The sequence below is a fragment of the Panthera leo genome, chromosome E2, assembly GCF_018350215.1.
Source record: "Panthera leo isolate Ple1 chromosome E2, P.leo_Ple1_pat1.1, whole genome shotgun sequence".
Taxonomy (NCBI): Eukaryota; Metazoa; Chordata; class Mammalia; order Carnivora; family Felidae; genus Panthera; species Panthera leo.
In genome coordinates this window covers 18,765,206-18,786,820 of record NC_056693.1, presented here as the reverse complement: position 1 = coordinate 18,786,820, position 21,615 = coordinate 18,765,206, and the positions used below count along the sequence as shown (strand labels likewise).

General features: G+C 50.8%; 1 protein-coding gene across 1 annotated transcript; it reads left to right on the top strand.

Moving 5' to 3' along the window:
- Window positions 1-406: 406 nt before the first annotated feature.
- Window positions 407-20,447, top strand: LOC122208980 (WT1 interacting protein). Its single transcript, XM_042920485.1, has 8 exons — window positions 407-1,123; window positions 6,110-6,211; window positions 15,611-15,678; window positions 15,832-15,894; window positions 16,059-16,189; window positions 17,002-17,053; window positions 17,722-17,790; window positions 18,979-20,447. Exons 1-8 carry the CDS (start codon window positions 439-441, stop codon window positions 19,117-19,119), a joined length of 1,311 nt encoding a protein of 436 aa, XP_042776419.1. The 5' UTR covers window positions 407-438; the 3' UTR covers window positions 19,120-20,447.
- Window positions 20,448-21,615: the final 1,168 nt, after the last annotated feature.

Below are 21,615 nucleotides of genomic sequence, written 5' to 3'. Positions count from 1 at the left end.
CCCAGCTGCACGCCCCGGCGTCCAGGCCCAGCCTCCGCGCCCCTCCGAGCTCTCGGCGAAGCGCGGCCACCGCCGCGCCGCCGCCGCCGCCGCCACTCCCCCCGCATTCCAGAGGCCGCAGCGCCGTCTCCTTCCTCGCATTCCTGCCCCCACAAAGGAGTCCCTCCGCCCCCCGCGCGGCGGCCGGGAGGAGGGGGCGCGGCCCGGCGCCTCCGAGCGCGCATTCCTCCGCCGCGCGCGCCACTCAGCGGAGCGCCGCGGCCCCCGGACCGCGCGTGGCCGGCGGAACGACCCCGGCCCGGCGCCGGCCCCGCCCCGCCTCGCGCCCAGGGGTCCCGGGGCGGGCTCCGGGCTTGGGGCGGACGATGCGGCGGCGCGGCCGGAGCCGCGGCGGGAAGCGGAGGCGGAGGTGACGCGCCAGGGCCGGCGGGCCGGGCCATGCAGCGCTCCCGGGCGGCCGCGGACGAGGCGGCCCTGCTCCTGGCCGGGCTGGCCCTGCGGGAGCTGGAGCCGGGCGGCGACTCTCCAGGCCGGGGTCGGCGGGGCGCGCGGCCCGCGCCGGGAGACGAGGCGGCGCAGGCGCTGGGCCGCAGAGGGAAGGGCGGCGGCGGCGGCCCCGAGGCCGGGGCGGACGGACTGAGCCGTGGGGAGCGAGGCCCGCGGCGCGCGGCGGCCCCCGAGCTCAGCGCGCAGCCTGCGGGCAGCCCGCGGGCCAGCCTGGCGGGCTCCGACGGCGGCGGCGGCGGCGGCGGCGGCGGCAGTGGCAGCGCCCGCTCCAGCGGCATCAGCCTGGGCTACGACCAGCGCCACGGCAGCCCGCGCTCCGGCCGCTCGGACCCGCGCCCCTGCCCCGGGCCGCCGTCGGTGGGCAGCGCCCGCTCCAGCGTGTCCAGTCTCGGCTCCCGCGGCTCGGCCGGCGCCTACGCCGACCTGCTCCTGCCCGGCGCCGGCCCGGCGCCGGCTCGCTCCCCGGAGCCTGCGGGGCCGGCCCCCTTCCCCCTGCCTTCGCTGCAGCTGCCCGCGGGCCGGGAGGGCGGCCCGAGCGCGGCGGAGCGACGGCTGGAGGCGCTAACCCGCGAGCTGGAGCGGGCGCTGGAGGCGCGCACGGCGCGGGACTACTTCGGTGAGCGAGCTTGGCCGTGGCTCGGCCGGGGGAGAGCGCGGGGTGGGCCGGGGTGAGAAAAGCGAGTCTCCGTGGGGCTGGGCAGAGGGTGTGTGAGTGCGAACCGCAGGGTCCGAGGTTTATTTACAGCCGCGACTTCGACTGTAGGTCTCTGGACTAAGAAGGGGTTCCGGCAAAGTGAGTTGATGCACTCACTGCCTTACCTTTAAGAAAAAGTCATGCCAATAGGCACAATAAGCCATTTTCGGGTCATTTCTTCTTAACCCTTGGCACGTGCCTCTGCTCCTCCTGCACTGTGCTTCGTGATCAGCCGGGCAACCCCAGCACTGTAGGGACTGGTGCCCCCGTTCCCCCCCAGGAGTGTGGGGAGTGGACAGGAGCAGAGAGGTGCGGTGGGCCGGGTACCGCCGGACCCGCCTGACCTGCAGCTTTGGTAATGGCAGTGGCAAGGGGGCAGAGTGTGTGAGGGAGGGGACGCCCACCCTGAGGCCCACCACACCACACCCTGGGCTGTGTGGTGTATGCGGGCTGTTTCCAAAGGGAATCCTGCTTCACAGCATTTCAAAGCCCACCAGTCTCTTACGGCCTCCATTTCCCAGTCTGCCCCCCGGCCTCCTGATCCCTAGTCCTTTGGATTATTCGGAGGCCTCTTACTGAGGCTGGAGGTTCTGAGAGGCGGCCTGGGGAGGGGGCTTCCCTCCCTCCATTACTGATAAGCAGGAAGGCAGAGGCACCTGGCTCTGAGGGGGTGAGGGTGGGGGTGGTTATCTTGCTGGGCAGGACTGGGCTGTCCTGGGGTTTGTATCTTTTCATGCATTCATTCCAGCTAGCAGCTCAGGACCGCCCTGAACTGGATCTTGAGAGAGGAGGAGGCTGTATGTGACAGGCTAGATGGGGGCATTCCAGGCAGAAGGAAGAATGTGGGCCAAAGGAGGCATGTGAGGATGTGGACTGTTCTACTCTGCGCCCAGGGGTTACGTGGGCCACAGGGTGGGTCTGCCTTTAGGAGGGACACGCAGGAGAGTTTTGAGCTCATCTGGGAGCATGGGGGTGAGCATTTGTGGTTTGGTAGGTGTTGTGGCTGCTGTCAGATGGCCTGGAAGCATGGAGGTGAGTTAGGAAGCTGTTGGCCTCTCGAGCCCGGTAGGTGCCGGGAGCCGAAGCTGGGGTGGGCTTCTGAAGAGAACGCCTCCAGTGCTCTCTCTGGGGGAGACTGCCTGTCTCCTGTCCCCGGGGAACCACAGGGCCCACGTCGGGGTGGTTTCTGTGAGCCTCTGAGGTTACTCACGTATCTGTGTGCGAAGCTGAGGTGGCCAGACCCAAGCAGGCAGGGAGAGAGTGAAGGGCTGACCGCACAAGACCGCATAAGCTGGTGGCTTATCCTTTCGAAAGGGCCCATTGAATCCACCCAGGAGTGGGAGGTGAGCAATGGTACACCTTTTTTCCCAAGAGAAGCCAGATCTGGGTAACCTTTTCCTAATTTTTAAAAACATGGGCAACTATTTGCTTGAACTGCTGATAACTTAGTGCTGATATTTGACCTTTCGGAGCCGTAGAAGTGGCAATTTCATACAATTCAACTTGAATCATACACAGTTTTGCAAAAGGAAGTCTACAGGTAGCATGAGCTCAAGTGATGTCTGCTATACCACATCCTCAGAGTGGGTCTTCCTCTCTGGGCCACCCCTTCTCCTTGGCCCTGGCACTTGCTGACCTCCGGGTCCCTCTCTCCGTTCATTGATGGCTTTAGAACTTTCCCATCTCTCCTCACCAAGTTCCGCTGCTGGGAGCCAGCCAATAGCCTCAGACTTCCAGAACCTCTTGAACTTTGGTGGCCTCCCTGCCTTCTCTTGAGCCACCTCCTCCCAAGGCCACACCCTGGTTTTGTTTCGCTTCGGTTCTGCCTCTTGGTCTCAGGACCTCTGATTCCTTGAATCACCTCTGCCCTGCAGAACTCTGACTCTGAGCCAGGACTGCTGCCCCCCTTTTTTGCTGCTGTACCAATAGGCGTTGATGGTCTTGAACCTCTGTGATCTTCTGGGTGCCACCCGTCGCCCTAAGCCTTGGTCAGTTCCCTCTTTTATTCCCTCAACAATCTTTCTGTTCCCTCTGGTCCCTGAGCTTGCTTTCTATTTTGCTGAGAAAACTGAGGTCAGCCGTTGCAGGCTGCCTGTTATTATCAGATCCCCGTCTAGATCTGAGGATCAGGGTCATCCCACCTCCAACCCCCACCTCCTCCAATCTTCAGCTTTCCTCTTTCCACTGGACCTTTTTCTTTGGTTATAAATATGTCTTTAATGAAAGGGTCTTTCTTAAAAAAAAAAATGGCAAGGAAAAAGCAAAGCCACACCTGCTTGGTCATAAAGTCTCAGTGGCATGCCCACCTCTTCCCATCCCAGTGTCTGGTTGGCATCGCCTTTGCTTGCCCGCCTCCCATCTCCCCTCAGCCATCTGTCTCCCCTCAGGGGACTGAGCCAGCTCTTGCTGGACCCTAGTGGCGGCCCGGCGCAGGTGCTTGCCAGGCCTCGGTGGCCTGGTCTCACTGTTCCATCCCACAGGTGGAGTCCCCTCTCTTCGAAACGCTGTGCTCCCTGAATTTCGTGCGTACTCCATCTCCTTCGTCAGTGTCTTTTTATTAAAGAGACGAAAGCATGTATTTAGAAAAAAAAGCAAACGGAACCAAAAGCTAATCATCATACAAGGTCATAGCCTCTCCTCTTGCCCCACCTCCTGTCCTGCTTCCCGTGGAAAACTGACTTTTACTCTTCACTGTGGATTGTGGTAACTTAAGAAGGTGAGGTCAGGTTTTCAGACTTGATGGACAAGAGTAAGGGTGAGGGGGTAGGTCATTTTTACTTGCCAAAGGGAAGTCTAGCTGCAGATTGTGGGATGGATTATTGGGGGCCAGGCGGGGATGCCTTGAGGACACTCTTGAAACGGACTTTAGGATGAGACTTGATGACTTTGAATCAGGCCAGTGGGAGTGAGGGGAGGGAATGAAGTCAAAATTAGGGAACAGAGTTGCTGAGATTCACAGTTGGAGGAGACAAGGAGGGTGGACCTGGATGCTCCCTGAAACCGAGCTACGCACAGGTGCCGTTTCCTGAGCAGGGACGCTGAGGCAAGAGCAGTTTTGCAGGAAATCCAGAGCTCTGTTCTAGACCTGCGGTGGTCTGAGGCCATCTGGGAGCTGGCTCAGTGACTCAGGAGAGAGGTGTGGACTGGGGCAGATCACCAGGAGCCCTCCGCAGGCTGAGCCATTGCAGCAGGCCGGACTGCCCGGGGAGCCATGGGACAGCCACGTGTGGAGACTTGCAGGCATGTTGGCCTTCTGCATACTCAAAACATTTGAGTTAGTAATTAATTTCAGTATGGAATAATTGCTGTTCTCCATTCTCCATTCTGGGTCCCCACCAGCCACCTTTACTTTCCTATCTGGTTTTGAGGGCATCTGAGCTGGCCCTCCCTCCCCTGGGGAAAAAAACCCAGGCATGGGAGGCCCAGGACTGAGCAGGAAGTACCCAACAGAGCTGGGAAGGGAGAAGAGCCAGAAATCTAGGTGTGGGTCATAGCCTGGACATGAAAGAGGAGGAGCTGGTCCCACGGCTAACAGGTTTGGGATGGGAGGTCTGGAGGTGTGCACGGTTAGGAGATGGCTGAATGTGGACTGAGCTTTCTTTCTTGACTTGATTTTCTTGACGTGGTGCTGATGGGGAAGAGGCTCAACCATAGTTAAATGTTAGGGAGAGAGAGAGAGAGAGAGAGAGAGAGAGAGAGAGAGAGATGGTAGAAAGGGAGAGGGAGAGGGTGAGGGAGCATGTCCCGGAGCATCCAGAAGATTTAGGGTCTCAAGGGCCAGTGGAGCCTGTCTTCATGCCCTGTGGAGTACAGGAGATCCCGGGTAACTGTGAGGGGGGCTTCTGATGTCTGGGCTGGCCGCCCATGTTCTGGGTCTTCAGGAGGGCTGGCCAGGGAATCCCCGGGACTAGTGCCGGGCTTACCCCTGGCGTTGCTGGTCACCCTTTTCCTTACTACCCCTCCCCTGCCTGCCGGGCACCCCACCCTGTGCTGGTAGGGGTGATCCCCAATTCTACCAGTAATCCCAGATGCCTGCATGGCAACTTCCTCCCTTCTTTCCTCTAGACCTTTGCTCAGATATCACCTGGTCACTGGGGCCTTCTTCACCACCCTAATTTAAAACTCACACACTTGTTTCCACCAGAGATATTATTCATTTACCTGTTGTCGTCTGTCTCCCTCCGCTGGAACAGAGGCTCCTTGAGCGTGCCTTCCTCGGCGTGTTGCCGAGTCTCCAGCAGCTACACTGTGGGGCATGTGGCAGGCCAGCAAGGCCGCTGTGCCGATCAAACGAGAATCAATTCACCTTAGGACACAGATGAGGAAAGCATGGCTGGGGTGGGTGTGCCTGCGTGGTCTTTATTCTTTCTGGTTCACAGACCGCAGAAAGGATTTTCCCTCAGTCCAAGAGCAGGTCACCGGTGAAGGGACCCAGAATGACTTTCTAATATAAACATGTCATTAATATTTTTTTAAGTTTATTTTTATTTATTTTCAGAGAGATAGAGAGCAAGCGGGGGGAGGGGCAGAGAGAGAGGGAGACAGAATCTCAAGCAGGCTCTGCACTGTGAGCGTAGAGACCGATGCGGGGCTTGAACCCGTGAACTGTGAGATCATGGCCTGAGCCAGAATCAAGAGTTGGACCCTCAACTGACTGAGCCACCCAGGTGCCCCCACGTGTCATTAATATTTTGATGGCAAGGATGGCATCAGTTAGCCCTGACTCTGTGCCCGGTGCTCTGCTTACCTCTGAATCCTGAAACAACATCAACAAACCCCCAGATACCATTATTGTCGCCAGGTCAGCCATTGGTAACTGAAGGCTCAGGAAGTTTATTCGCTGAGGGTTAGGCAGCATTAGGACAGCCATGGTGCTAACCTGGGCTCTCTCCTGCGTCTCTCCCATAGGTATTTGCATCAAGTGTGGGCTTGGCATCTACGGGGCAAGGCAGGCATGCCAGGCAATGGGGAGCCTGTATCACACAGATTGCTTCACCTGCGACTCCTGTGGTAGGTATCCTTTTCCCCGGCCCTCTTGCACCATGTTCTTGCACCCAAGTCCCAAGCTGATGGACCACCCTGCTCTGGCCCAGGCTGGAGTGTGGAGGAGGCTGAATTGTAGTGCCTTTCCTCCTAGGCCTGGCCTGTTTGGGAGGTCCACGCGCCTGGGAAGATGTCCTGGGCCCTGGGGAGGGAGGTGTGGAACCGGCGCCTTTGGTGGCCACCGGGAAGGGAGGCCCCTCACCCAGCTTTGGGGCCTCCGTCCTGTGCAGGGCACTGATGTCTCCTGGCTGCCTGCGTGGGGCGCATGGAACTAGTGCTGTGCTTTCTGCCTGCCTGGGTGTGGGGCTGGTCTTTTCCCTGCAATTTAGTTTTTCTCCCAAGTTTACATACAGCTATACATAAGCTATACTTACATACATAAGCTATAAATGTTGTAATTTAACCTAGACAAAGTTACGAAAAGAAAAAAGTAACCATTATCTAACCAACCTAATACATCTGCTCTCTTGATTCTACTACTATCCCTTGAGGCTTTGCCCCTAAGCAAATATCTTTCATTAATTTATACTAAACACGTCAATGTTTTATCCTGTGGAAGTGTAATACATGCACTGTGTTAAGTCAGATAGTGCTGACAAGCTCTTTTTGCAAGAGTAAAAAACCACTCACCTTTCTACTCCTGGTCCCATTCCCCAGAGGCAGCCACTTGGTATTTTTTGGCAGTTTCTTCTAGAAGACACCTCCGTATCTGTAACAAGCATACCGTGCTGTTTCTTGATGTAGCACTTTTAGACTGACTGACACTTTTGCTGTGACAGCTGAGGAACAGGTTCTGCCACCGCCTTTTTCTCTTCTCTCCTGTTTTCTCAGTGTACTTTAATCGTAAACTGTGGTTAAGTCAGTAAACCAGGTTTATGTTTCCTTGACTATTTAAAAATCCACTGCAGAGCGAGGAATTATACTGTGATTACACCCCCTTTTTGTCCTATAGTCTTTTACTTTTCCTGCATTTTTTCTTTTTTTTTTTTTTAGCCCCCCCCTCCCCCCACCCACACACACACCTTGTATTGGCTTACTTTATATAGCTTCACTTCCCGCCTCCCCAGAGGCTCCATTATATGAGGCATCCTGCAGAGTTTCTATTGGGAGGTTCTCACCTCTCTTTACTCTGAGTTCATTGCCCTCTGGGACCCTTGTGGAGTGCTCATTCTGTGCCTTCCCATGTGTACTCCCTGCATTGAATCCACTATTTCCTGGCAGCTTTTAGCTGCAGATAACGGAGAAACTGCTGAGGAGGCTTAACCTCTAAGAATATTTTTTGGCTCAGTGAACTGGGAGCCCAGAGATTGGGCTGGCTTCAGGCTGAGATTGATCTAGTGTCTCAGGCCCTATGAATAGCTTGGCTGGGTTTCCCTTGGGTTTGGTGTCTTCCTTAGGGCACCTTCTCTTATGGTGGTGAAATGTCTGAGGCAGCTTGAGACTTTCATTGGCACACCACTAGTCTGGAGGAAGAGAGGGCATCTCTTCTGGTTATGTTTTTGGAAGCTTGTTTTCCAGAAAGCACCTGGCGTATATCTCCTTGTATGTCATTGGCCAGAGTATCTCACACATCCATTCCCGAACCAGTTTATTTGGTTGTTTTGAATGCTATGGTTGATTGACTGACTTGCCTGAGTCTCTGAACCAATGCCATAATAAGGGAAGAGGAGTTATGTTTATACTAATCAAGCCCGCCTGTGGATAATGGGAATGGATTCAGGTTTCCCTTGAATGCAGCAGGCTGTCTGAGGTAAGGCTGAATACTGAAAGCATCTTGGAGGAGAAGAGAAGAATCAAAGCTGTGGAACAATGTCCACAAGATTTTGCTGTCGTTGTCTAAGAAAGGGCATTTGGGAGGTCAGTGTTCTGAATTCTGCTGTGTCCAAAATGTCTTGATTCTACCCTCACACTTACTTCAGAGTTTGTGAATAGATTTCCAAATTTGAAGCAATTTTCACTCAGCATTTTTTTTTTTTTAAGACTTTATTTTTACAGGGCGCCTGGGTGCTCAGTCGATTAAGTGTTCGACTGGGGCTCAGGTCACGACCTCGTAGTTTATGAGTTTGAGCCCCGCGTCAGGCTCTGTGCTGACAGCTCAGAGCCTGGAGCCTGCTTCGTATTCTGTGTCTCCCTCTCTCTCTGCCCCTCTGCCACTCATGCTCTGTCCTTCTCTGTCTCTTTCAAAAATAAATAAACATTAAAAAAAAGATTTTATTTTTAGGGTGCCTGGGTGGCTCAGTCGGTTAAGCGTCTGACTCTTGATTTCAGCTCAGGTCATGATCTCACGGTTTGTGAGTTCAAGCCCCACATTAAGCTCCATGCTGACAGTGGGGAGCCTGCTTGGGATTCTCTCTGCCCCTCCCCTGCTCGTGCACTCTCTCTCTAAAAAATAAATAAACATTAAAAAAAACAACAACCCACCCCTGGTTCATTAAAAGACCCCATGAAGCATTTGATAAAACAAACCACATACTGGGGCACCTGGGTGGCTCAGTCAGTTAAGCATCCAACTTCAGCCAGGGTCATGATCTCATGGTGTGTGAGTTCAAACCCCCGTTGGGTTCTGTGCTGACAGCTCAGAGCCTGGAGCCTGCTTCAGATTCTGTGTCTCCCTCCCTCTCTCTCTGACCCTTCCCTATTCATGCTCTGTCTCTCTCTGTCTCAAAAATAAATAAACATAAAAAAAAAACCCATATACTGCCACATGCAGAAGTTCTAAGGATTATTTTCCAGCAAATATTTAATAGTTAAAAATTTTTAAATATTTAAAATACTTTCACATATCAATTAGAAAAAAGGACAAATAATTTAAAGTATTCTTCTGTAGTTTGACTCTGATGTGTGTGGCTCTCGGTTTTCTTTTATTTGTCCTGCTTGGGATTCATTTTGACTTCCAACTTGGGGAAAATCTCAGCTATTTTATTTTCAAAAATTGCTTCTCTCCCATTCTCTCTATTATTTACTTCTAGAATTCAAATTAGAAATATTAGGTTTTCTCATTCTGTTGTGTCTCTTAACCTCTCCCTCATATTATGCACTTCTCTGCCTCTCATTCTGTTTAATTTCCTCAGATCTGTCTCCTGAAAGCTAAAATCCAGACCATTCATTTTTCTCTTTAACTGTGTTTAATCTCCTATTGAACTCTTTCATTGAGTTTTTTATTTCAGTGATTGAATTTTTTTTTTTTTATTTCTAGAAGTTCTTTTTGTTTCTTTTCTCAACTCTGCCTCAACATTTTTGATCATTTTTATCAAGATTGAAAACACACTCATCTTGAGTATATTCCAGCTTGATACATTTGTACATGTCTACGTGCCCATGTAATCACCCTCCAGATCAAAGGGTAGAATATTTCCATCACCCCGTAAGAGTCCCTGATGCCCCTTCCCAGTCATCAGCACATGACTTTTGAGCTGTTTCCATAATTTGGGGATTATAAATAAACCTTTTATGAGTATTGCGTCTGTGTCCATTGATGGACATTTGTATTTATTTTTCTAACAGTGGAATTTCTGGGTCCTAGAGTAGCATCTGTGTGGCTTCAATATATGCTGCTAAGTAGTTTCCCATAGTAGAAGCAATTTATTATCCTGTTGGCAATGTATTAGAATTCCAGTTTTTCCTCCTTCCTACCAGCATTGTCTGTCTTCATTCTAGTGGGGGTGGCATGGTATATTAATGAGATTTTATTTATTTTTTATTTTATTTTTTTAAGTTTATTTCTTTTGAGAGAAAGAGAAAACACTCGTGCCGCAGCAGGGGAGGGGCAGAGAGAGAATCCCAAGCAGGTTCGTGCTGCCAGCACAGAGCCCGAGCCAGGGTTCAGTCCCACGATGGGTGAGATTGTGACCTGAGCTGAAATCAAGAGTGGGAAGGCTTAACCGACTTCCCACTGAAAGAGTGGGAAGGTTTAATCAAGGCTTAACTGACTGAGCCACCCTATTAATGAGATTTTAATTTGAATTTCTTGGATGAGAAGTGAAAACTCATACACCTTTTTATGTCTCTGTTGGCCTTTTTTTTTTTTTTTTTAAAGTTTATTTATTTTTGAGACAGAGAGAGAAAGAGCATGAACGGGGGAGGGGCAGAGAGAGAGGGAGACACAGAATCTGAAGCAGGCTCCAGGCTCTGAGCCATCAGCCCAGAGCCCGACGCGGGGCTCGAACTCACAGACCGCGAGATCGTGACCTGAGCTGAAGTCAGACGCTTAACCGACTGAGCCACCCAGGTGCCCCTCTGTTGGCCATTTGAATGCCTTTGTTTGTAAAAATGCCTGTTGAAGTCTTTTGCCCATTTGTAGGTTGGGTGGTTTGACTTTTTTTAAATTGCTTTGTGCGAGTTCTCTGTGCACCTTGGATACATGTTGTGTGTTGGATATATGTGTTATAAATTCTTTTCCTAACCTATTCTTGCTTCATTACTTTGTTATTGATGTCTTCTGATGAAAAGAAAGTCACAGTAAAGTCCAGTTTACCTTTTTAAATTTGTTTTCAGTTATTGCTTTTAATGTCCAAGAAGTCTTTGTAATCTCATGTTTTGGACATCTGTTTCTATTTTGTAAGTGTATTACATGTTTGTATTCTGTATTGTGTCTAATTGTCCCCATATCTGATGTCTTTGAAGTCCCACTTCAATTGTTTATTGTTTCTCCTCACTCTTGGTCATGATACCTTGTTTCTTCACATGGTTTTATAATTTTTGATATAAAAACTGTATAATTTTTAAAGTCAGTCTGTGGGAATTTGTTGATGTCTGTGTTGAAGGTGCATTTCCCCAGGGAATATTCTATTTATTTATTTAAAAAAATTTTTTTTAATGTTTATTTTTGAGAGAGTAGAGTGCAAGCGGGGGAGGGGCAGAGAGAGAGGGAGACACAGAATCCAAAGCAGGATCCAGGCTCTGAGCTGTCAACACAGAGCCTGATGCAGGGCTTGAACTCATGGGCCACAAGACTATGACCTGAGATGAAGTTGGACGCTTAACCCACTGAGCCACCCAGGCACCCCCCAGTGTTCTGATTTCTACCACCATAGATTAGTTTTGTCTGTTCTAGAACTTCATATACATGAAGTCAAATGTATACTATTTTGTGACTGATTTGTTGTTGTCGTTAAGCATGTCTCTTTTTTTTAAGCTGTATATTAGTAGCACCCTCCTTTTTATCGCTGAGTAAGATTTTATTGTATGAATATGCCACAGTTTGTTGATCTGTGCAACTATTGACAGATAATAGATTGTGCTGTGAACGTTCTCGTATGGGTCATTTGTGGACAAATGTTTTCATTTCTCTCTCTCTCTCTCTCTCGGGTAAATTCCAAGGAGTGGAATTTCTGGGTCATAGGCTAAGTGTATGTTTAACTTCATAAGAGACTGCCAAACTGTTTTCCAAAGGGGTTGTGCTATTTTCTCCTCCCACTAGAAATGTTAGAGAGTTGGGTTCTGCTACGTGTTTGCCAACAATTGATATTTTAGTCTTTTTAATTTTAACCATTCTAATGGGTGTGAAGTGGTATCTCGTGATTTTAATTTGCATTTCCCTGATGACTAATAAGGTTAAGCATCTTTTTGTCTGCTTCTTGACCATTTATATCTTCTTTTATGAAGTCTGTTCAGGTCTTTTGTTCAGCTTTTGAACTGAGAGTTACTTGTCTTAAATTATTTAGTTGTGAGGATATGTATATTCTGAGTATATACATATACTCATATATAACTCATATACTCATATATAATGTATGAATAATATTAAAAAAAATTTTTTTTACATACATTTATTTTTGAGAGACAGAGAGACAGAGTGTGAGCAGGGGAGGGGCAGAGAGAGAGGGAGACACAGAATCAGAAGCAGGCTCTAGGCTCTGAGGTGTCACCACAGAGCCTGTCGTGGAGCTCGAACCCATGAACCCATGACCTGAGCCCAAGTCGGACGCTTAACCGACTGAGCCACCCGTGCGCCCCAGTATGAATAATATTTTTAATTAAGTTTATTATTTATTTCTTTTAGTAATCTCTACATCTAATGTGGGGCTTGAACTCATGACTCTGAGATTAAGAGTTGCATGCTCTTCTGGGTGAGCCAGCCAGGCGCCCTAGTGATACACTTTTTTGATAAATTTTAAATTTTGATGAAATTTAATGTGTAATTTTTTTTTGTTTTATGGTTCTTGTTTTTGTAACCTAAAAATTTTTGGTCCTCCTTTAAGTCATGAAGATAGTCTCCTATGTTTTCTTCTAGAAGCTTTAAGTCTCGCTCTCTCTCTCTTTTTTTTTTTTTTAATCTTTTAGATATTTTACTTTTAAGTAATCTCTACATCCAGTGTGGAGCTCAAAATCACAACCTGAGGTCAAGAGTTACATGCTCTTCTGACTGAGCCAGCCAGGTGCCCCTTAAGTTTCTCATTTCTATGTTGAGGTAGATAACCCACTTTGTATTGTATTTTTGTGTATGGTATGAGGCAAGGAATAGAGTTTCATTTTTTTTTCCATATTTGATTTTTTTCCTCCGGTTGTTCCAGCACCTTGTGCTGAAAAGACTTTGCTTTCCCACTTGTTTGTTTATTGAAATATCTATGGGTCTATTTTTGCAGTCTCTTCTGTTTTACTGATCTTTTTGTCTTTCCTTATTCCCATATTACACTGTATTGATTACTTTAAGTTTTAAGATAGGTAGGGTAAGTCTTCCAGCATTGTTGATCTTTTGCAAGATTATTTGGCTATTCTAGGTTCTTTGTATTTTTATATGAATTTTAGAACTGGAAGTCAGCCCTCAGCACAAGGGTTTGAAAGAAGAAAACCAAAATAGAATTGGAATGTCATTTTCCACAAAAGAAATAAGAATGCTGGGATTTTAATTGTGTGGCATTGAATATATAGATCAATTTGAGGAGAACTGATATCAGAATATTTGAAGTTTGAAGTTGATTGTCAAGGACTGAGGTTTTTTTTCCCTACTTGCAAGCTGGTAAGTTTATCTGCCACTGTGTCACCAATGCTGACTGAAGACATGAGCCTCCTGGGGGCAGGGGCTCAGAGCACGGCAGGCAGGATGAGCTTCACGTTTGAATCATTCTGCACCAGTCCCACGGGGGTGACGCAGAGTGACCCAGGTGAATGCCGCACATGCAGTGGGTCTGGGTCTGTGTCTGTGTCATGGCTAGAGAACCCTGAGTTTAGGGAACCCTGATGTTTTATAATGGGCTGCCAGCAAAGCTCTCTGACCCTTGTTTCTGAGGAACACAGCATCTGTATTATATTGGACACCAAACAAGCCTGCTTTCTACTTCAGAGGGAGATAGCTATCTGTGTTTTTTTTTTTTTTTAATGTTTATTTTTGAGAGAGGGAGAGAGAGAGAGAGGGAGGGTCAGAGAGAGAGGGAGACAGAGGATCTGAAGTGGGCTCTGCATTGACAGCAGAGAGCCCAATATGGGGCTTGAACCCACAAACCATGAGATAATGACCTGAACCGAAGTTGGATGCTTACCCAACTGAGCCACCCAGACGCCCCACAATGTCTGGTTTGTAAGTGGTTTGGTCCACAAATGTCCTTGGGATGGTAATTCACAATGAAAGCTGCCATTCCTCTGTAAGATGTGCAGAAATGTGAGAGACCCAATGGAGAGCTATCTTCCAGCAATGGTTTATCACTCTATTCATGTAGGTCTTCTGAAATTTCTCTCAGCAAAGTTTGGTTTGGCAGAGTGAGGGGCAGGCTCATCTCTTGTTACATTTACCTCTTAGTATTTTACAGGTTTTTGTTTTTCTTTGGATGCTATTATAAATGCTGTTTTAAAAACTGTACGTTCATTTTCCAATCATTTGTTACCAGAATATAAAAATATATTTGATTTTCATATTCTGACCACCTGTCCTACAACCTTGCTAAACTCATTTATTACTTCTAGTAGGGTTTGCTTGTTTGTTTGTTTGTTTTGGTAGATTCCTTATGATCTTCTACACATCCTGATTAAAGATAGTTCTTTTTCCTTTCCAAGCTTTTATTTTTTTTCACCCATCTCATTGCACGACCTAGGGCTTCTAGTCCAATGCTGAACCCTAAGGGGAAAAGCAGCCACTATTTCACCATTATGTCTGATGTCAGCTGAGGGTTTCTCACTGGGGCCCTTTATCACAGGGAGGATGCTCCCTCCCGTTCCTGGTTAGGCACTGTGGGGTTTCTCCTGACGGGATGCCTCTAATAGCTGTGCCGGGTCTGCTGAGGCTCTTGTTTTGACAAGGACACCTCTTTCACCGGGGCTTTGTTACCTGGTGAGAGTTGTACTTCTTATGTTCATGGATGATGACAGTTCATTCTGGAATGTCTACTCTGAGTCCCCCTGAAGCAAACGTATTTTATTTTATTTTATTTTATTTTATTTTATTTTATTTTATTTTATTTTATTTTATTTTATTTTATTTTATTTTATTTTATTTTCATCTCATCTCATTTCATTTCATTTTATTTTTGTAATGTTTATTTACTTTTGAGAGAGAGACAGAGCGTGAATAGGGGAGGGGCAGAGAGAGTGAGACACAGAATCCGAAGCAGGCTCCAGGCTCTGAGCTGTCAGCACAGAGCCCGACGCAGAGCTCAAACTCACAAACTGTGAGGTCGTGACCTGAGCCGAAGTCGGATACTTAACCGAATAAGCCACCCAGGCACCCCTGATGTGAATATATTTTAAAATGACAACCTCTTTTTCTTTTTTTAATTTTTTTTTGTTTAACGTTTATTTATTTTTGAGACACAGAGAGACAGAGCATGAACAGTGGAGGGGCAGAGAGAGAGGGAGACACAGAATCTGAAACAGGCTGCAGGCTCTGAGCGGTCAGCACAGAGCCCGACGTGGGGCTCGAACTCACAGACTGTGAGATCATGACCTGAGCCGAAGTTGGACGCTTAACCGACCAAGCCACCCAGGAGCCCCTAAAATGACAACCTCTTAACACAACCTGTCAGTGTGTTTAATCTTTTAAAAAAGAAATTTTTTTTAATGTTTATTCTAGAGAGAGAGAGACAGAGCGTGAGCAGGGGAGGGGCAGAGAGAGGGAGCCACAGAATCTGAAGCTGGCTCCACGGTCTGAGCTATTAGTACAGAACCTGATGTGGGGCTTGAACTCACAAACCGTGAGATCATGACCTGAGTCGAAGTCAGACACTTAACTGACTGAGTGACCCAGGCACCGCTGTTTAATCTTTTAAAAAGATTTATCATTATAACAGTAGTAGCCTAATATGAAAGGGAAATGTTAAAATTTGCCCATAATCTGCTTCTCGTCTGTTGGAGGAGAGTCCTGAGACATGGAAGCAGGGGCCCCATCCCCGGGTTCCAGCGGCCCAAGGACCCCCTTCTCGATACTCACCCTTGCAGGGAGACGACTTCGAGGGAAGGCGTTCTACAACGTGGGTGAGAAAGTGTACTGCCAGGAGGACTTCCTGGTGAGTCAGAGCTGGGCCCTGGCGGGTGCCAGGGGAGGGGAGGGGACCCTCCTGCTGCCCATGGAGACCTGGGCCCAGGAGGCAGGTGCTGGCTGGGCAGGGAGTGCCCGCCCCTCTGTCACACAACATCCTGGATCCTTGGTCTCCTCTCAGTACTCTGGGTTCCAGCAAACAGCCGACAAGTGTAGTGTGTGTGGACACCTCATCATGGAGATGGTGAGAACCTCCCCCAGCCTCCTGGAACCCCTCTGACATGGGTGGTCTTAGGACCCACCCTTTCACCTGTTGCAGACCTGCCGAGGGCTCAGAGCCAGAGCCTCTTCTGGGGGCTGTGCTGAGCCTTCCGTCTGCACTGACCCTTCAGTGCCTCCCACCCCCAGATCCTGCAGGCCCTCGGGAAGTCCTACCACCCAGGCTGCTTCCGGTGCTCAGTGTGTAACGAGTGCCTGGACGGGGTGCCCTTCACTGTGGACGTGGAGAACAACATCTACTGCGTCAGAGACTATCACACGTGAGTGGCCAGCACTGTGGGGGCGGGTGTGACTCCCGCTGTTTCTCCTGCCTCCCCAGGAAGCATTTTTCCAGCCTGCCTGTCTGTGTTCTCCATTCTTGGCCTTTTTATTTCCAGCCTCCCCTTGTGTGTTCAGCGGCTGGGGCAAAGCATGGCTCTCTGCCTTGAACCCTCTCTTGGGTGATTCAGCTACCAGCCATCTCTCTCCTCTCCCCGCCTTTACCTGCATGCGCCCCTCCTCCTAGTGGTGGGGGCCCTCCTCGCTGCCCCACCCAGCATCTATCCCTTTGCTCCCAGGGCCAGGTTTGGCCTCTTCTGCCTGGGGTGGTGGCTTGGGAGTCTCTGCAGAGTCCCTTTCCTGCCTGTCTGGTATCCATGTGAGAGGCCAGTCCATTCTCCCCAGCTGTGGCTCTAGGCCCAGCCCTCAGAGTTCTGGTCTTGTGCTACAGCCTTGCATGGGGTTGGTGCCCCGCATGGATCTCTGGTACTCAGTGTGGAGCCAGGCTTTGCAGGGGTCTCAGCTAGGGGTGGCCCAAACCTGGATGTTAGGGGGCAGGGAACTCACAGGAAGTGTGAGGGAGAGGGTAGGGAGAAACGGAAGCCGTCCTGGAGGAGGTGATGGGGTGGAAGTGAATTGGGAACCAGTTAAAAGGCCAAGAAGGCACCGCAGAGGCTGCTCCCACACCAGTGTGTCCACACAAGGAAAGGGGTTCTGACGCTTGGGCCAGGTCATGGGGCTACTGTGGGTGGGTCTGCCTTTGGGCCCTCGGCCTCTGGCAGCTGGTCACTTCTGGTTTTCTTTATTCCTTCAGGGTTTTTGCACCGAAATGTGCCTCCTGTGCCCGTCCTATCCTCCCTGCACAGGTAGGAACCACTCACCTGGAGATGATCAGGTGTCTGGCCCAGCCTGGCCTCTGCCCCAGGTTGGCCCCAGGTCTTGGGCCCCTGTGGGAGGGATGCGGATGCTCCCGCCCCATATCCCTCAGGGCCGAGGGTTGCGTTGTGGCCATGCACGCAGGGTGCACGTGTCCCTGCATGAGTTAGAGAGAAACGGTGGCCCTCAGCTCCTTTGCCCACGGATGTAAGGATCGCCCCCTGGGTCTGTTAGCTCTGCAGGCTGAGGTGGTGGGAGGAGCACACAAGAGGAGGATGCAGTCTATGCAGGAGACCCCATCGGGTGGTGCACCTCTCTTGGCATGGGGTCTCCCACACATGTTGGTTCTGCCCCAAGCTGCCGTGCCTGGGGAGGCCGGACTGGCTCTGGTCTTTCCTGACTGCAAAGAACTGAAGAGAACACGTATACACACATTTGACACCTGTGTGACGGCCCTCATGGACGTGTGTGTGCGTGCAGTTGGGTGTAGCTGCAGGAGGACGTCCATTCCTGTGCACCTGCTGATGCCATTCTGCCCGCGGAAGCACTGAAGCCAGTGCTCACGTGGGCGTGAATGCACACCTGCCATGGCAAGACCGTGTTGTGTAGGTGTGTGCACTACACACAATTGTGTGCAAAACCCCATCTCTTCCTCCAGGGCTGTGAGACAACCATCCGTGTGGTGTCCATGGACAGAGACTACCATGTGGAGTGTTACCACTGTGAGGTGAGCCTGGGCCCTCCTGGAGGGCTGGTGGCTACTGTGGTCCCCCTCCACATGGACCTCCTTTTCCTCTAGGTGTTCTGTGGACCCACCTCCTTGTTTATGTCCCCATTCTCCCTGTCCTCCCTAGAGAGCCCTCCCCAAGATATGTTCTCATTCAGTTTCTCATTCAGTCAAATATTTACTGAGGATTTACAGCATGTGGGGCTGCTGGGGATGTACAGAGAACAAAATAAAGAGTCCCTACTCTTATGGCAGCGATGAGCACTCAGGCAGGGCTGGAGCCTATAGGGCTTGTCAGAGCACATAGGAGGCCTTGGAGAATCAGGGGAGGCTTTCTGGAGGAGCTGACACCCAAGCTAAGATTTGAAAAATGACTGAGTTAGCCAAGGACACAGGAAGAAAGGCACTTCCAGGCAGTGGAAGCAGAATGTGCTTAGGTGTGAGGGTGAACGTGTTGTTTTGTGTCACTGGAGAAGTTGGCAGGAGCTGGGGACATAAGGCTATATATGAGCTGAAGAGTATGGGCTTTTTCTGAGGGCAGTGGAGAATGATGCAAAAGGATGACATGAGGCATGAGGATTTTAGAAAGGGTGCTCTTTGCCATCAGAGAATGCATGGAGGAAGAGGGAGGGTGGCTGGGGTTCCCTGAGGAGGTTGTTGGAGGCGAGGTTGTGGTCCTGGGTTCGGGGTGGTAAACTGAGTTGCGTGAAGGTCAGGCAGTAAAAGGGACTGGATTCGGCCAGTGACTAAATGTGGCAGTTTGGGGGTTGGAAGGTGTCTATTAGGATCCCCCGAGAGCTAGACATGCTGGAGTTCAAAGACTCTGGCTGCAGGTGTAGGAATTTGGGAGTCATTGGCACATGTAGCTCTCTCCTTCCTGATACTCCACTCTGAGCTTTCTAATTGCCTTGGCCTCCCCAAATTCGCAATTCAAGAAGACCCCTGGGCCCTTTTTGGGCAGCCTGGACAATCCCTTCAGGTAGTAACTTGGGCAGTTGTACGGCTTACCTCTAGTTTCCCTTCTCTCAGAGATCCCTGGCCTGCCTTGTCTGTTGTCTGCCCCCCGCCCCCAATCAAAGTCAAAGCCCTTTGCAAGTTGCACAGGGCCCCACAGATCCGCCCCGCCCCATTACTCTCAGGCGCCCCCGCCCTCGCTCACTCTGGGGTTGGGGCTGTGTTCTTCTCTAGGACTGCGGGCTGCAGCTGAGTGGGGAGGATGGACGCCGCTGCTACCCCCTGGACGGCCACCTGCTGTGCCGCCGCTGCCACCTGCGGCGCCTCAGGCCCGGGCCCCTCCCCTCACCTGCGGTGCACGTCACGGAGCTCTGAGCCGGGAAAGGAGCCCGCGCTGCGGCCCCGCGTGCGTGCGTGTGTGCGACAGAGAGCGCCCCCGGGCGGGACGGGTGACCCGGTCGGAGTCGGAGCTCTGTGTCCCACGGGGGGGCGCCGCTGCCGCGCTTCCGCCCCACCCCCACCCACGTGCCACCAAGCTGCTGTCCGAGGGGCCGGCCCCGCGGCGTAGCTGCTTCTATTTATTCACCGTCTGTGCCTCCTCCGGCCGCTCCCTTCCTTCCAGCCCCTACCCCCTCGCCCCCCGACGCCGGCCTTGCGTTCCCGGGGCTGCTGCGCCCCGCGGCCCCGGGCGGGCTCCCAGACTGCCGTGGGGCACCAGCTGAGGACGCCGCCGTCGCGAGCAGGGGCGCGGGCCGCCTTCCTCCTCCTCCTCGCACTGGCCTGGGGGCGGGAGTGTTTCCTTGTTCAAAAGGGGCTCCGCCTGAAGGATCGCTCCTCGGGGCAGGGGTGGTCTGGCAGGTGGCGGTTGGCGGAGGGCACGCGTGTTTGTGTGTCTCATAAGCGCCTTTGGTGGGCGGGAATGGTGTCCTTTTTTGGGCGGGGTCACAGGAGGGGGGAGACGAATGACACCTTTGTGGAGTGGGGCCCTCAAAGGAGCCCTGCCTTTGGCCACCGGAATTCTGAAGGGTGTTTTCAGCCACAATCCCGCCCGGGTCTCCCCATCCCTGCCTCCTGGCTTGGGGTCCGCTTCCCCCTCGGCCCCCTTCCCCTCGCCATCCTTCAGCCTTGGGAAAAGAACCTTCTCACGCAAAATTTCCAGCCACAGGGCTCGGTCGAGAGAGACCACGAGAGGGCGCCCTGTCCCCGTGGCAGGGAGAACACCTGTTGCAGGAAAGCACTCTGTATCGGGCTCCACGACAAAAGCGTATGATTTGACTTAAATTAAGTTTTTCCTTTGAGAATATTTTCATTTTCTTTGAAAGAATATAGTTTTCTTCTAAAAACTTGGCCCACGGTTGTTATTTCTTAGAAAAACTACAAAAAACAGATGTCCAATTTGGAGATCATATAGCTAGTTTCCAGGTGGGAAAAACGTCGTAGTTTTTACTATTTTCGTATAAATCCCTCTAAAATTTCAAAATATGTGTTTGCTTTTCAGACTTTGGAATAATGTGGGGTTTTGTTGTGTCAGCGTTTGAAGAGCAGTGACCTAATGTGGTTTGGGGGAATGTAGATTAATTTTCTTTCTGACACGCTAGCATTGGGAAGCTAGGACTTCTCAGTGATGGCTTATGTTGGATTTGCAACTGTGGGTGGTTTCTGCGGCAAGAGACCCCTAATCATGATAAGCCATCAATGGAATATTTTTTAATGTTTATTTATTTTGAGAGAGAGAGAGTGTGAGCGGGGGAGAGGAAGAGAGGGAGAGTGAGAATCCCAAGCAGGCTCTGGCCTGTTCCCACACAGCCTGATGCGGGGCTTTGATCCCACGAACGGTGAGATCATGACATGAGCTGAAATCAAGAGTCTGAATCTTATCCAGCCGAGCCACCCAGGCGCCCTATCAATGGAATATTCCGATTTAAGTCCATTTGTGCCTGAACCACTTCCTCTTGGCAACTGTTCTTGCCCTGCCTTCCCTCCTCTTAGATGTGGGTCTTTTTGCTTGTAGGATCATCAGCAGGGGAAACTGTGTAGGAACCAGAAGGTTGCCCGGATTGCCTCTTGGGATTCATAGGAGAGGGAGTGGCTGCCATTAGGGACCAGCTGGGCTGAGGCCTGGAGCTGGGAGGCCCCCTGGTGGGCTGAGGAAGCAAGTACACGGGAAGTTTAGTGTTTGTTAACTGTTTATTTAAACGCAGAGGTTGTCTGAGATGGGGGAAGTGTGTGTTTTCTGAGAAGGGGACTTCAACAGGATAAGGGTGGCTTCTTGGAGGAGGTGATCCCAACGGGACAAGAGAGATGACATTTCAGGAATGAGAGGCTGTTTCTGGCTTTCTCTTCCTCTTGAGCTGGGCTGCTTTGCTTTCTAGCCAGTTTTACAAAGTTTTCTTCTCATTGCCTTCTTTATTGCTTCTGATGTCAAAGCTGCTTTGCCCTTGGTTTCTCCTTTTTGCAAACTCAGCTCTTATCTTTTCTCTTCCTTTGTGCTGTGGAGGTGGCTCCTGAGCGTCCAGCCAGGGAGGTCACCATTGCCTTCCACACCTGCTCCAGCCTGGTTACCATACTTCCCTTATCCAGCTGGATTGAGTCATCACAGTGTGGAGCCTCACTTCGAGTTCATGTGTTGTACTTTGTCGCACGACCCTGGGGGGCAGTGGCCTCATCTCTGGCCACACTTTGCCCTTTTTCTTTGGGCTTCAGGGCTCTGTATTGCCTCTGTCAAGACTGGTGACCGCCACTATCCCTCTTACCACAGGGCCTTTGCACATGCACTTCCTTTGCCTGGATCCACTCCCTGCTCAGTGCTTTACTTCCTTGTTAAATCCTTCAGATCTCAGCCACAGGAATACATCAGGCTTCCAGTTATTA

Excerpts from the sequence above, each read along its gene's own strand:
- LOC122208980 (XM_042920485.1), top strand. The coding sequence starts at position 439 with ATGCAGCGCTCCCGGGCGGCCGCGGACGAGGCGGCCCTGCTCCTGGCC. Across the intron at positions 15,679-15,831 it reads ACTGCCAGGAGGACTTCCTG|TACTCTGGGTTCCAGCAAAC; the intron begins GTGAGTCAGAGC and ends GTCTCCTCTCAG. Across the intron at positions 17,054-17,721 it reads GTCCTATCCTCCCTGCACAG|GGCTGTGAGACAACCATCCG; the intron begins GTAGGAACCACT and ends CTCTTCCTCCAG.